Here is a 13,617-nt window from a genome sequence, read left to right on the forward strand (position 1 = left end):
GTCAGTTTGTCGTGAGCCTGTCGTCTTTGCCAGGGACCAAGCATAGACTTGAAGGAGGGGGACACGAGGAGGAAGAAGACAAGAAACAGAAACAGAAGCAGAAGGAGAAGAAGAAGCAGAAGGAGAAGAAGCAGAAACAGAAGTGGAAGCAAAAACAGAAGAAGCAGCAGAAACTGAAGAAGCAGCAGAAGCAGAAACAGAAGTAGTTTGGAAATCCATCTTCTTCCCTAGTGTCAAATCTCCTATTACAACGATTTCCATAGCTTCTTCTTTCCTACTACCTGAAGCATAAAGAAATTTGACTTTTTTTCCTACAGATGTTCAATACCTCCGGGTTAGGATACTTAACGAACGAACGCCAGGTAATTTAAAGCCGGAAGCATCAAAGAATCTTCCCACCACCTGTTCCGGAATGGGGCGTGTGGCTGACCTCAAGCCCTTTGTTTGAAGTCCAGCTGTGCGTGGCGGGTTGAGCCCGATGATGGATGGTGTCTCCAGTCGGGCGTCCTCGCTGTACCCCATTGTGGGTACAAAGCCATATAATCTATAGGACTCACAGGCAAGGCTGTCTGTGAAGGATCGTCTCACAGAGAGAGCCCGTCATGAAGCTTCAGAGATGAGGCCATCGTGGGGAAGCAGGGGTGCTTGTGGGGAAGCAGGGGTGCTTGTCAGAGCCGGGGGGATGCCAGCATGACTAAAGTCAGGGCAGCATCTCAAATCTCGTTACACAAACCGACTTTCACACCTGGGTATCTATTTCTTTTCCCTCTGTGTTTGTGGGGGGAAAGGTGGCTTTCATGGTTTTCCTGTCTTCGTTTTTATATTGAAGATAGATCTCCGTTTTTCTGTGGTTTTGAAAGTAGCATGTGCTACTTTAAAAAATCAAAGCAGTATAAAAATATAAAGAAGTAGAAAGTTAAAATTGTTCCCAGGTTTTCCCCCGTCCCAACTAATCGTCATCCTATTAGTGGTATCTTTCAGTTAGCGGTAAAAATCCATATAGTGGGGTTTTTGTTTTAAAAAATGTATTCTGAAGCGTTCAGTAAATCGTTGGGGACCACATGCCGTAGAAAGTGTGCTTTTAAAAGCTCACCAGGTAAGGACACAGGTTACGTCTCTGCCATCGTCCACTGCTGTATCTGAATAGCACCCAGGGGACAGTGGCTCAGACACTGATGCATTTATGGAAAGCGCACGGCAGGACTTCTGGAATCTCTCTCTCTCCAGGAGTGAGTCCTGACCCCTACCAGGTTGAGATTCACTCTCCTTCTCTGTATCCATCCTCTGATGCGCTCCATCGTGGAACTTAAAGCAGCTGAGACCAATTATTGATGGTCTTGTCTGAACTGTGGGCTGCTGATGGCAGGAGCCGGTCCAGCTTAGCTTTATATTTTTAGTGCGCGGAGTCACATGGGCAGAATAGATGTGAAAGGCCTGGATGGATGAAGGGAACAGCCAGGCATGTCCATCTCTGTGCGTACAGAGTGGTGGTCACACGGACTCCGGCCGGGTGACTGTTGACAGCGCTACCTGGTTTATGCCTTCGTCTAATCACCAGCATCTGAGGGATCTCAGGAGGAATGCACAGACGTCCCTAGTTGCATTCCTGTCATTCCCGACGCTGACTCAAATGGGGACACTCGGCGAATAATCAAGGTCAGACTTTGAGAAGAGGAACACGGTATGCAAGACCGTGGCAGACAGAAAAAATAATAATAATAATGTCATAGCCGTCTTCTTGCCTAGGTTTCACTCACGCGTGGACAGGATGTAAATCTTTTTGACTCTGAGACTGGAGTGATTGCAGGTTGCCGGGAAGGTGCAGAGCTGCCTTCTGTATTGGTAACAAATAGAGGGAAGGCATGTAGCAGCTGAAAGTTCTATCTTTTCACACAGCGTGCGAGACAGTGGCAATAAATTTTCAAGAGAGTTGTTTACTGAAGCAGCTAATAAAAAAGGAGCTAAGCAGTTATGGAGAGATCTCCCTCCCTCCAACTTGCTCCAGCGTCATTTAGTTTTCAAGGTCGTAGAGAGGAAGAGAGACCTGGGCCTTGTGAACGAGGGAGGATGGCCTTTCCTGCGCTCTTGAAGCATAAGGCTGAGCAAGGGTTCCTCCCCCCACACCAGCGATCAAGCTGTCAGTCACATCTCAGGATGTGTGCAGGGCAGTAATGGTGGATGTCTGTCCAGCCCACATGCCCGTGCTACACTGATCACACCTCTGTTCCCGGAGGGTAAATCTTCGCGGTTCGGAGTTTGTGCAGCTGGGTACGCTTCCCTAAATGTTCCAGGGTTGGGTTTTGTGTATAAAACCTCAGCAGTCTTCTTGGACACCTAGCACCTTGGCTGGTATCTGTCACGGGCAGTCTACTGCATGCCAAAGAGATTATAGAAAAATAATTCTGTACATAGGTGCCTATTTATAATCAACGCATGAATGACCCTCTCCCCTTCCACCCAGGGTCCCCCTACATTACAAGACAGAAATCACATCCCGTGGTCATTGATTGAGCCCCAAAGGAGTACCTCTTGGACTCAACTCACCTGTTCTTCCTGCCCTCTTTATGAAGGACGTTCGTCTTGGGCTCCCTTGTTTGCTTGTTGCCCCCACTTTATCCTTTGTTTTTTCATCCTCACCTCACATTTTCAAATGCCTTCGTCTCATGATCCCTGTGATTATAAAATGCCAATAATGTTGGTGGCTGCCTCTTTCCTCAGTTTTCTTATTTTTTTTCCAAGCTGTTGGGCGTGCAGTAGCTCATCCTTCTCTGCCAATCACATCCTGCATTTTTTTTTTTTTTTTTTTTTTTTTTTTGCAGTACGCGGGCCTCTCACTGTTGTGGCCTCTCCCGTTGTGGAGCACAGGCTCCGGACGCGCAGGCTCAGCGGCCATGGCTCACGGGCCCAGCCGCTCCGCGGCATGCGGGATCTTCCCGGACCGGGGCACGAACCCGTGTCCCCTGCATCGGCAGGCGGACTCCCAACCACTGCGCCACCAGGGAAGCCCACATCCTGCATTTTAAGTTATGACCATGTACATGCTTGGGAAATGGAGTTTTTAAGCTTCCTTGTCTATTTTCCTTAACGCTAAGTCTAAAGATAAATGGGAGAGCAGAGGAGCCTCAGGTGGCAGTGAAATTGTACCCATTCGTAATGTAACTGTCTATTTTGGGACGAGTATGAAGAGTGAGATTTTGTGTTCATTTTGGGAAATCCAAGCCAGTTTTTAGCGCCCTAATCTGCTTCTTGAGAAGGAGGTACAGTGTATCCAGTTGTGAGGAAACGTGCGCCCAGAATGACTAGGGTGGAAATTGAACAGGCCACCTGTGTGGCCAAAGTCCATGGTGTCCCATGGCTTAGTCTCACTTCTTTCAGGGTCTTCAAGGGTATGTACCCTTTGAGGTAGCCAAGGGATGCCTTTGGTACACACGCAAATATCATCAGATCGGATGACAGCCCCTGTGCGTCTGTCTGCACGTGAATATCTCTTCTTTTCTTTCTGAGAGGCAACAGTGAGATTTGTACAACAGAGGTGGTGGGTTCTAATTCTCCTGCCTTCAAACTCTAGTTACTGAGAGAAGTGGGGCAAGGCACTTATAACCTTTTTTTTTTTTTTTTACTATCCTAGTTGTGAAATAATAGCAGTATTTCTTCATTTTATACTCTTTGTAAAAGAAAAAAAAAATGTGACAGAATTCATCTCCCAGCGCTGGAATATAAAACACTATTCAAGTAATCAACAACAAGTTGCTGAATTTGCTGTTTTCAGAGAACAGGAAGTGCCCGACTCACTCATAGTGTGTTCTTTTGTGTTTATTTTCTGTTCCCAAAAGCGAGCGACCTTGAAAGTGTGATACTCAGTAGATGTGAGCAGTTGACCCACAAGTGCGATAGGAGCTGAAGGAACCCAAGTTGTATTTCACATTAGGAAATTGAAAATGAATTTAGAGGAGTGTCATCCATTTATTTATTAAAGGTAAAGTTATGGCATTTGTGAGACCCACTTGTAAATTTGAAGTGGTTTTGGTTATCATGAGGGGTTAGGTTAGTAAGTAAACAAATACAAGCAACGTTGCTTGAATTAAATAGATTCTTCCTTTAGAACCTTTGCTCGTTGTTTGAATTAAATAGATTCTTCCTATAGAACTTTTGTTCAGTGGCCAAGATGTCGAACACAGGGTGTGATTCCTCCAAAACAGCCAGAGACTTTTGACTTAGGTTAGAAGTTTGGAGATATAGATCTACATATATAGGTAGACACACACACAGACACATATGTGTGTGTGTGTGTGTGTGTATAAAATATTTATACATACATGTGTATACATATTATTTTGTATATATAAAATATATATGCACGCATATATATAATAATACCTGCTGTAGAGCAACTTTTACATGAACCACGTTGCATTCATGAGTCCCAAGTCGTTCACTAAAGGTCTGGGTGGTACTTTTGAAGCTGAAAGAGCTAATGCAATATTTCATTGAATAACAGAGGTTTATGGAAGCGATGCTACCTGCAGTCATCGTGCTGGTGCCAGGAATCCACAGAGGTAGATGACATGCCCCAGCCTGTGGTTTAGTGGGAGAAGGAGAGCATATAAGTGATCCTTGGGGAGACCAGCAGATGCTTTATCAGAAATTACGTTCATTCACCCGTTAATGCATTCATTCCCTTCTTCATTTGTGCCCTGATAGCCTTCAAAGGGGCACTCACTCAGTATTCCCTTTTAGCCAGAAAGGAATTGCTGATGGTCGCCTGGAATAAGGTATAGGAGAAGGCTATTGCATGAAGTTGAAACACAGCAACTGAGTGCATTTCTCAGAGGTCCACTAGATGTCAAGAGGAAGTGATGTGACTAATTGATCCCTTTGAGCAGACTCAGGTGTGAACCCCCAGACCTCCCTACAGTAACCATGCTGCCTGGAAGTTGTCCCAAGGACCACATGTGCACAGTGACTTTTAACGCTCCAGGGACTTACAGTGCTCCAGCATCTGTGCTTTCTCAGCAGTTCCACCAGACTAGGTTTAGGTGTACTCTGAACTACGAAAAGCTTTTGCAATACCATCCGTCTCTCTCGACTAAAGTATAGATTGAGGCCAGTTCAGAGGATGTTCCATTCAACTTCCAAAATTCAGTATTGACAGTGGAGTGTTCCTGCCAGGAGACTTGTTCTCTAGTAGGAGGTGTGCAACATGGCGGCACACAAAGTTGAACTGGCTTTGAACTGTGGATCTAAGTAGTTGACAACTCAAGATAGTGTCCTTACTAGGTAGGAGCGTGTGCGCACGCGCGTGTGTGTTTTCCAGAAAGAATACAGTTTTGTAGGTGCTTCAATTCATTATAAATTTCAGAGACAGAGGGAAGAATAGAATTCAAGAAAAAAGTAGGTCATTCTTCAATACATTTTTTTTTCTGAGTTGTCTCTTTGGAGAATATCTCAAGGACATAGCACATCAGTCTGCTGAACTGTAGAGGGTACAGTGATTACCTATGGAGAGAGACTTGCCATCCCCCAAATAAGAGATTCAGTATTCAGCATCATTCAGTGGTGTTTTCTTTTTTTTTTTTTTTTTTTTTTGTATTGCGGTACGCGGGCCTCTCACTGTTGCGGCCTCTCCCGTCGCGGAGCACAGGCTCCGGACGCGCAGACTCAGCAGCCATGGCTCACGGGCCCACGGGCCCAGCCGCTCCGCGGCATGTGGGATCCTCCCGGACCGGGTCACGAACCCGCATCCCCTGCATCGGCAGGCGGACTCTCAACCACTGCGCCACCAGGGAAGCCCTAGTGGTGTTTTCTGAATTTTCAAACTGTATCGTGTAATCATAGGTTGATCCTAATCAGAATGGTGGCCATATCTTCTTTATCCATTCATTCGTTGATGGACACTTAGGTTGCTTCCATGTCTTGGCTATTGTGAATAGTGCTGCTATGAACATACGGGAATGGATGAGGAAGCTGTGGTACATATATACAATGGAATATTACTCAGCCACTAAAAAGAATGAAATAATGCCATTTGCAGCAACATGGATGGACCTGGAGATTATCATACTAAGTGAAGTAAGTCAGAAAAAGACAAATATTATATGATACTGCTTATACATGAAATCTTAAAAAACTGATACAAATGAACTTATTTACAAAACAGAAGCAGACTCACAGACTTAGAGAACAAACTTATGGTCACCAGTGGGGAAGGGTAGCAGGGAGAGATAGATTGGGAGTTTGGGATTGACACGTACACACTGCCATATTTAAAAGAGATAACCAACAAGGACCTTCTGTATAGCACAGGGAACTCTACTCAGTATCCTGTAATAACCTAAATGGGAAAAGAATTTGAAAAACGACAGATACAGGTATATGGATAACCGAATCACTTTGCTGTATGCCCGAAACTAACACAACATTGTTAATCAACTATATTCTGATACAAAATAAAAATTTTTGTAAAGTTCACTGCCATTAAGTCGGAGCTGATTTAATTTTCCTCAGTTAGTATGCTGAATCTGATACTATCGTTTGAGACTGAAAAATTATAAATGCCATCTTTTTTAACCAAGGGAATAAACATTTTCACTTTCAGAATAAAAAACAAGCAAGCGGCAACGGTGGCCAACATGTTTATTTTGCTCTTGGATCTTGGTTTTTTTTTTTCAGGAACGCTAAGACCCCTTTCTTACTTGTCCTGGCTTTCCTGCACATGCACACGGCTCTCTTCTCTTCGAAGGACTTTGCCGGCAAAAGTAAACACGGCGCTTATGGAGATGCTGCCGAGGAAATGGACTGGAGTGTCGGTATGTGTCCCTTTATCTTCCAGTCTGTCCTTCAAATGTGACTGAGGCTTTTCCTGCTTCTATCTTACTTCCTCTGAGTTTCCACCTATGTCCCCGATGCCTTTAGAGACAGCACGTGCTTTTTGTTTTTGTGTTTCAAAAACACTAACTGTGAAAGGTAAGCAGAATACAAAACGCATCTCAGCCCCGAGTCCATGCTTGTGTTTACCAATGGATACAGCAGCAAGAGGAGTCTGGGTCTGTGGGCTGGTGATCGAAGAGATGAACGAAGAAAAGGAATCAAAGCATTAATCCTTATCACCACTTCTTCTTTTAGCAATTCAATGTGCACAACCCCTTGTCTGTAGCGAAGTTCAGCACAAGGTAGATCCGGGAGGCAGAGGCCTCGCCATGGGCTGCGGCCTTGGTGAGTCTCCAGGCAGTAGCCCTGGAGTCTTCCATGGATGGTGTGAGCCCCGCTGTGTTTCCTTCTTCTGCAGCTTGTGTTCTTCTTGCTGCATCTGTGAGGACGGCAGGAATTGCCTTGCTCTCTGTGTCCCTTCTCCCTAAGCAGGTTACCCTATTTCTGAGAAACGTAGCATGTTTTTCAGAGGTACTGGGAAGACTTCCTTCTGAGGTTTTCTTTTTAAACGGTGTCTTGCACATCGACACGAGATCATGGTGACCGTGCTTTCTTCTGCACAGCTAAGCAGTCTCGGGTCTATTCCACAGAGTGTGGAGGAAGCCAGAGTATGTGGGTGAAGCAAAGGGATGGAAAATCAGTGGGTTCTGAACTTTGCATTCAATTCCTATCTATCCCAGAGATGTCTCTTATGGTGACGTTGCTCGCTCCATCTGGACAAAATTGGACAGAATTGAGCAAATGGCACCCGTGAACAGGTTGCTTAAGATTTTTGCATATTTCCTTTCTTTTCCTTTCCTCCCCCCACCCCCCGCCCCTCTTGTTCTTCCTTCCTTTTCTCTTTATGCCCTGGATTGATAGTTTTTTCATCGAGATGTTTTGGAGGTGTTTGAACATGGCCGCAGAGTTTCTTGGTTGGTTTGTATTAAAAGCAAACTGAGCGTGATTTGGTCACCAACGTTGGGAATGACAAGAACGAGTTTTGTTTCATTTAAATCTTCTAAGGAGCACGGTCTTTTGGACGAGCTGACTGTACCCTTATTCTAGCTTCTAGCTCTTTCTGTTACTATCTCCGTGAACTTCAGAGATGTCTTAAACCTGTGGGCCTGATGAATTCAGACGAGGTAACTTCCAAGTTTCTTTCTTTTCTAACCTTGTCTGTGATGCTGTCAGATAACAGAAGTGAGCACAGATGCTGAATACGTACTAGGAAAAACAAAACCAGAATAACCTGCCTAATGAGATTCGTCAGAAGAATTCATTATACTTAGGGCTTTGACATACACCCATACAAGCCTGCCTTCTTTCATTTTTCATTCTTAAAACGGTACATGTAAATTAGTATCCATTTTCCACACCGTAGTAGTGTAAATCACTAGAGTACTTCGTAGTGTGAGTCAGTAGAATATTTTATCTCTTTAATGAGCATTATATGTTAGCCTAACAGGTTTCGTGTACACCTCTCTGACGTTTGTTGGCTGGCAAGCAAAGTCATGCTGGTGTCATCACACCTACTGATTAATTTTTATTAGAGCAGTACATATGCCTACCCTGACTCATTAAAAAAGTCTAAGTTCCAATGTTTTCCTGCTACTGGTCCCTCTTGAATAAAAGAGAATGTTTTTTAATCTTCGAGATCTGCATTAGACCCTGATATCATATTAATAGATGATTGTGTTCTTTTTTTTGCCAAAAAATAAAAATCCTTCCCTTAAGCCATTACATTCATTTCTCAGGATGTTTCTGTTGTTTTACAAATACCTCTGAGCATTTGGAGGAATAGTCCTTCCTTCCAAAATGAGCCTTTTATTGTCACACAGAAGGGGACTGTAGCACTCTGGATAATTATGTAATAAAATAACATGAGAGTATTGGCTTAAAAAGAAACGCTGCTAGTACCATGGGCCGCTGAGCTACAAGATGTTACCCAGAGAGGGCACGTCTCTGTCCTTTAGCGCATTTTCTTTCTAAATGTTTGGAGGCAACATCATTATATGCAGCATAACTTTCCGCACTGTGGGTTTCTCTGTACCTGTAAAGACAAACTCATAAAAAGAACCTTTCTTACTTAATTGTCCGCCATGGCCAATCTCACCCCATATCATGGTGCTGGGTGGGCTTATTCTTACCTGTGTGATCGCTGTAGCTTGTCTTGTTATCATGACGCAGGAAGGACTGACTGCACAGATGTGGTGTAAGGTCTAGGCCGTGGAGCTCGCGGTAAAAGCTGGCAGGGGTAGCTGGAATCCTGGAACTCGAATACTGCCATGCAGTTCGAGGGGTGGGCAATGTTCTAATACTCACAGCCACCGCCTACGAAGTGTGTGCCCTGCACCTGGTCTGGGGCTTCACAGGTGTCCCCTCCCTTCGTGCTGTCAACAATCAGGGCGGCATTCCTGCTGCGTCAGAGTGGTTTACAGTCGACGGTAAGTCACAGGGAAAGAGCCGGTTCCTTCATTCATCACCTCTAGTAGATGCCATTTGTGTGCCTAACATTTGTTTTTTTTTTTCTTTTTTTCGAGGGAGAATGCAATGATGATGAGACCTTGGCTTAAGAGAATTTAGGGGCTCCTAAGGGATTTAAGATTCTTCCAGTTGATCTTGTAATAACCCAGAGCAGAAAGGAAGGAATGAGTGTCCGAGGGAGGTGCAGATAACGCTCGAGTGGTTTCGAAGGGGAAGGGTCTCCGTATGTGACCGGTGGCCGGCCTCACCATTTCAGCAGGGCACACTTACGGGTGAAGCCTTTGGGCAGTCGGGGCTCTATTGCCGAGTCTGATTTTCAGCTTCTCAAGCAGCAGAGCTTTGGGGGAGGAACAAATGGGCGAAATCATAGTGTTTTCCGATGCGCGCCACGTGTTTGCTCTTTGGGGGGAGGGGGGCGGGGCTGTGTCATTCTGTCTGTTGTAATGACATCTACCAGAGACCTGTGAATGGGTGGGGGGCAGAGGGAGCGGGTGGAGGGATGGAAGTGGTTCCCGCCAGTGGTTTGTCATCTGTGACGTGTCCCCGTTACAGCGCTCACGGGGGCTCGGGTGGAATTTGCCTGCAATGGGCTTTACTTTTGCTCAGGATGAGACTAGCAAATTCTGTAACCTACAAAGAGAATGCAAGTTGAATGCAAGTTGAGAACAATGAGGTGAACATAAAAATAAATCTCTGACTTCAAATCAAACCTTTCAATTAAAAAAAAAATCCCTGCCACTTCTAAGGGTTGAGACCCCATGGCTTACGTGAGATTCTTTCTTTCAAACAAAAACACTAAGTCTTTTTCTTATGTGGAAGGAACACCAGCCTTCTTAGTGGGACCCCGGAAGTCTTCAGGAGTTTGGTTGTCAATTGCTTTGGGTCTGTGATCCGGCATCCCTACGGGCCGTGTCTGATAAGGCAACCTCAGTTTCTCCAGCTACTGATTCTCCCGTTGGGGCTCTGGGCAGCGCCACTGTCTGTGGGTACAGGAATGGAACAGTGAACCCAGCGGAAGGAAAAATAATGGATGAATTCATGAAAGGCGAGCCGGGGGGGATGGTACAGAATGAATCCTTTTCCATACCTGCCGTGTAGTAAGCCATGTGCCACAGAGCTTTCTTGGCCACACGTCAAATCTGTCTTGACAAATGGAGAATACGTTGGAAAGCCTCATTTAGCAGGAGATCAGGATGGTCCCAAGAACCTCGAGAAACCCAAGGAGACTCTGAAAATAAGAAGGCTTAGGGATTGGTCCAAGTCCCTCAAACATACAGCAGAATTCTAACCAGCGTTTGGCTTATGGGACATAGGTCTAAGGAATGATCCATTTAAAAACGGACTGTTTCTAAAACTCGTGGATTAAAATAGTTGTTGGAGTCTGAAATGCAGTGTACGGTGAATAACCCCTCAGGGACAGGTGCATTTACTCAGGCAAAAGTGCTCTGGTTGAGTTTCTGTAGAAGACATCTTCTTTAGAATGCTATAGACCAGGCCCATAGTAGGTACCCAGTAAGTAATTTTTCAAGGTCAACCCACGGGGAGCAGGTGCCTGTAAGTTGTAAGGCCCTGACTGTGGTGCTGGAATTGCTAGGAAAGCATGGCTTTTCCTTACACATGTGGACACTGGTCCAAAACGTGTGGCAGTGGATTCGATGACTTTGCAAGAATATTAAAAGCAGTCGAGCACCTCGTGACTCAAGTTGTATCTCCATCTTAATCCAGGATAAAAGGTTCAAAATCCACCTCCCTGTTTCTAGTTCTCGAGAACTAACGTTGCAATGTCGATATGCTTCGTCCTTCTTCTGTTCCATAGAGAGTGTCATCTGAGCTGTAAGCTTGTGTGTTTCGCTTGGGATTCAATACATCACTTTTCCATCTTGAATTTTTAAAATGCTCTCATTCTTGATAAATGAGACCTTCTTTAAAGCGTGAAAATCTGTACTCAGCCGTAAAAAGGAACAGAATTGGGTCATTTGTAGAGACGTGGATGGACCTAGAGACGGTCATACAGAGTGAAGTAAGTCAGAAAGAGAAAAACAAATATCATATATTAATGCATATCTGTGGAGTCTAGAAACATGGTACAGATGAACCTATTTGCAGGGCAAGAATAGAGACGCAGACATAGAGAACAAATGTATGGACACCAAGGGGGGAAGGGTGGGGTGGGACGACTTGGGAGATTGGGATTGACATATATACACTACTAGGTATAAAATAGATCACTCATGAGAACCTACTGTATAGCACAGGGAACTCTACTCAGTGCTCTGAGGTGACCTAAATGAGGAGGACATCCAAAAAAGAGGTGACATTTGTAAACGTAGAGCTGATTCACTTTGCTGTACAGTAGAAACGAACACAACATTGTAAAGCAGCTCTACTCCAATGTAAAAAAAAGTGAAAATCATCTGCTTGTTTCTGAGGCATCCTGAAAATGGAAGGGCAGGTAGGCATTCAAAGGAAGGGCAAAACAGGAGGAACCCCCAAAAGAACAACGAAAGAACAGCCAGAGGATGAGAATAACGACGAGGAGAAGTAGGGTCATGGCACTCAGGGGTGAGGAGCATCTCAAGGAAGGAGGATTAGCGCCAACCAGGACTTCTGAGACATCACGTAAGGAAGAGGTGAAAAGGCAGCAGTGCATTCAGCGACCGGGAACTTCAGGATTGCATCAGATTGCAAAGCGAGGGATCTTTGAGGAGCTGGCGGTCAATGAGCTTGGATATTCCTTTTCTTTTAACTGAAGTATCGTTGAGTTACAATGTTGTGTTAGTTTCATGGATATTCCTTTTGAAGAAGCACAGAGGAACTCGAACACAGGGATGACTTATCAGACTGTGTCTAGCTCAGCTGTTTGGAGACTGTGATCTGAGTGTTGGCATCCCTATGTGGGGACTGAGTGATTTCCAGTCCGATGCAGGGGCAGAGAGAAGGGTCAAGGAGTTGACGGATGACTGAGATTTTGCCGGGATATACCACAAAACACGACTGGACGTGAGAGTTGGGTGGTCGTCAGGAGAGCGACTGGGCTGGCAGAGTAGGGGAGGGGAAGGGAGAAGGAAGGGGACTGGTGGCTTGGGAGGTGACAGGTTGGAGGTCCAAATCGGATGGTAGGAAAGGTGTTGGCAGGCTAGGACAAGGTGAAAGTGTTTACATTTCAGGAGTAGAACAGTTCCAGCTGTTCCCAGATCCATGGCATGTATTTAGGTTTTTTTTGTTTTTTTGGCCACGCAGCATGGCATTCGGGATCTTAGTTCCCCGACCAGGGATGGAACCCGTGCCCCCTGCAGTGGAAACATGGAGTCTTGACCACTGGACCACCAGGGAGGTCCCTGCAGCATGTATTTAGGATGATGAGTGACAGACTGGGATGCAGTCGTCTCACGTCAAGAGATGAAGTAACTGGGAAGCCAGGGTGTTCAGCGGGCACCTTTGGGGTGACAGGGATACACCATAGATGGGGACCTTGGCAGTTTAGGGCTGGGTGGGGGGCTGGAGGGCTAACGGTGGACTTTACAGGGAGAAATGCCGAGTCATTAGGGACCACGTCTTCAGGAGCTGAACTTGCAGTTTCATGAGTTAGACAGTCACAGTCGAAGCTTGGAAATTATTTCAGGGCTGGGTCACCAGTGGAAGGTCCCAGTGTTTAAGAGGTTTCAGGGAGGAACAGGGGTGGTCCCTGTGCTCTAAAAGCTCCCAGCCCTGTGCAGCAAAGCCCCATCTGTCAACTCAGGGACGTAGAGGCGGTACTAAGAGCTGGGTGCTCGAAACAGGTGGATCGTTGTCACTTTGTAGCCTTTGGGCCCAAGGTCGTGAGCAGTGCTGGGGGTGCACTTTGAGGTCATAGGAACCAGAACGTGGAACGTTCCATCATAAAACTCTTAAGCTTCTGAAGGAAAGCACGTGTATTGCCCAGTCTTCTGCAGCAGAGGTTGGAGGTGGTGGGAATTCTTAAATGTGTTTTTTTTTTTTTAATTTGCATTTTTGTTTTAAAATATGCTCTGCATGACGGGATGCTCAACGTAGCTAATTATTAGAGAAATTCAAATAACCACAATGAGTCAGAATGGCCATCTGGCCATCGTCAGAAAGTCTATAAATGGTGGAGAGGGTGTGCAGAAAAGGGAACCCTCCTATACTGTTGGTGGGAATGTAAATTAGTGCAGCCACTGTGGAGAACAGTATGGAGGTTCCTTAAAAAACTAAAACTAGTTTCTA

The 13,617-nt window shown here is 45.4% G+C and overlaps 1 protein-coding gene across 5 annotated transcripts in view; it reads left to right on the plus strand.

The window, feature by feature from the left end:
- Positions 1-13,617, plus strand: part of LOC309978695 (steryl-sulfatase-like) — a 180,366-nt gene that overhangs the window by 106,429 nt on the left and 60,320 nt on the right. For all 5 annotated transcript variants that reach the window (XM_082865229.1, XM_082865225.1, XM_082865227.1 and 2 more), the window contains one exon: positions 6,670-6,806. In XM_082865229.1, the coding sequence (XP_082721355.1) occupies positions 6,670-6,806 (137 nt within the window). The remainder of the gene's footprint in view (positions 1-6,669; positions 6,807-13,617) is intronic.

Source organism: Leucopleurus acutus (genome assembly GCF_964270905.1).
Source record: "Leucopleurus acutus genome assembly, chromosome: X".
Lineage (NCBI taxonomy): Eukaryota > Metazoa > Chordata > Mammalia > Artiodactyla > Delphinidae > Leucopleurus > Leucopleurus acutus.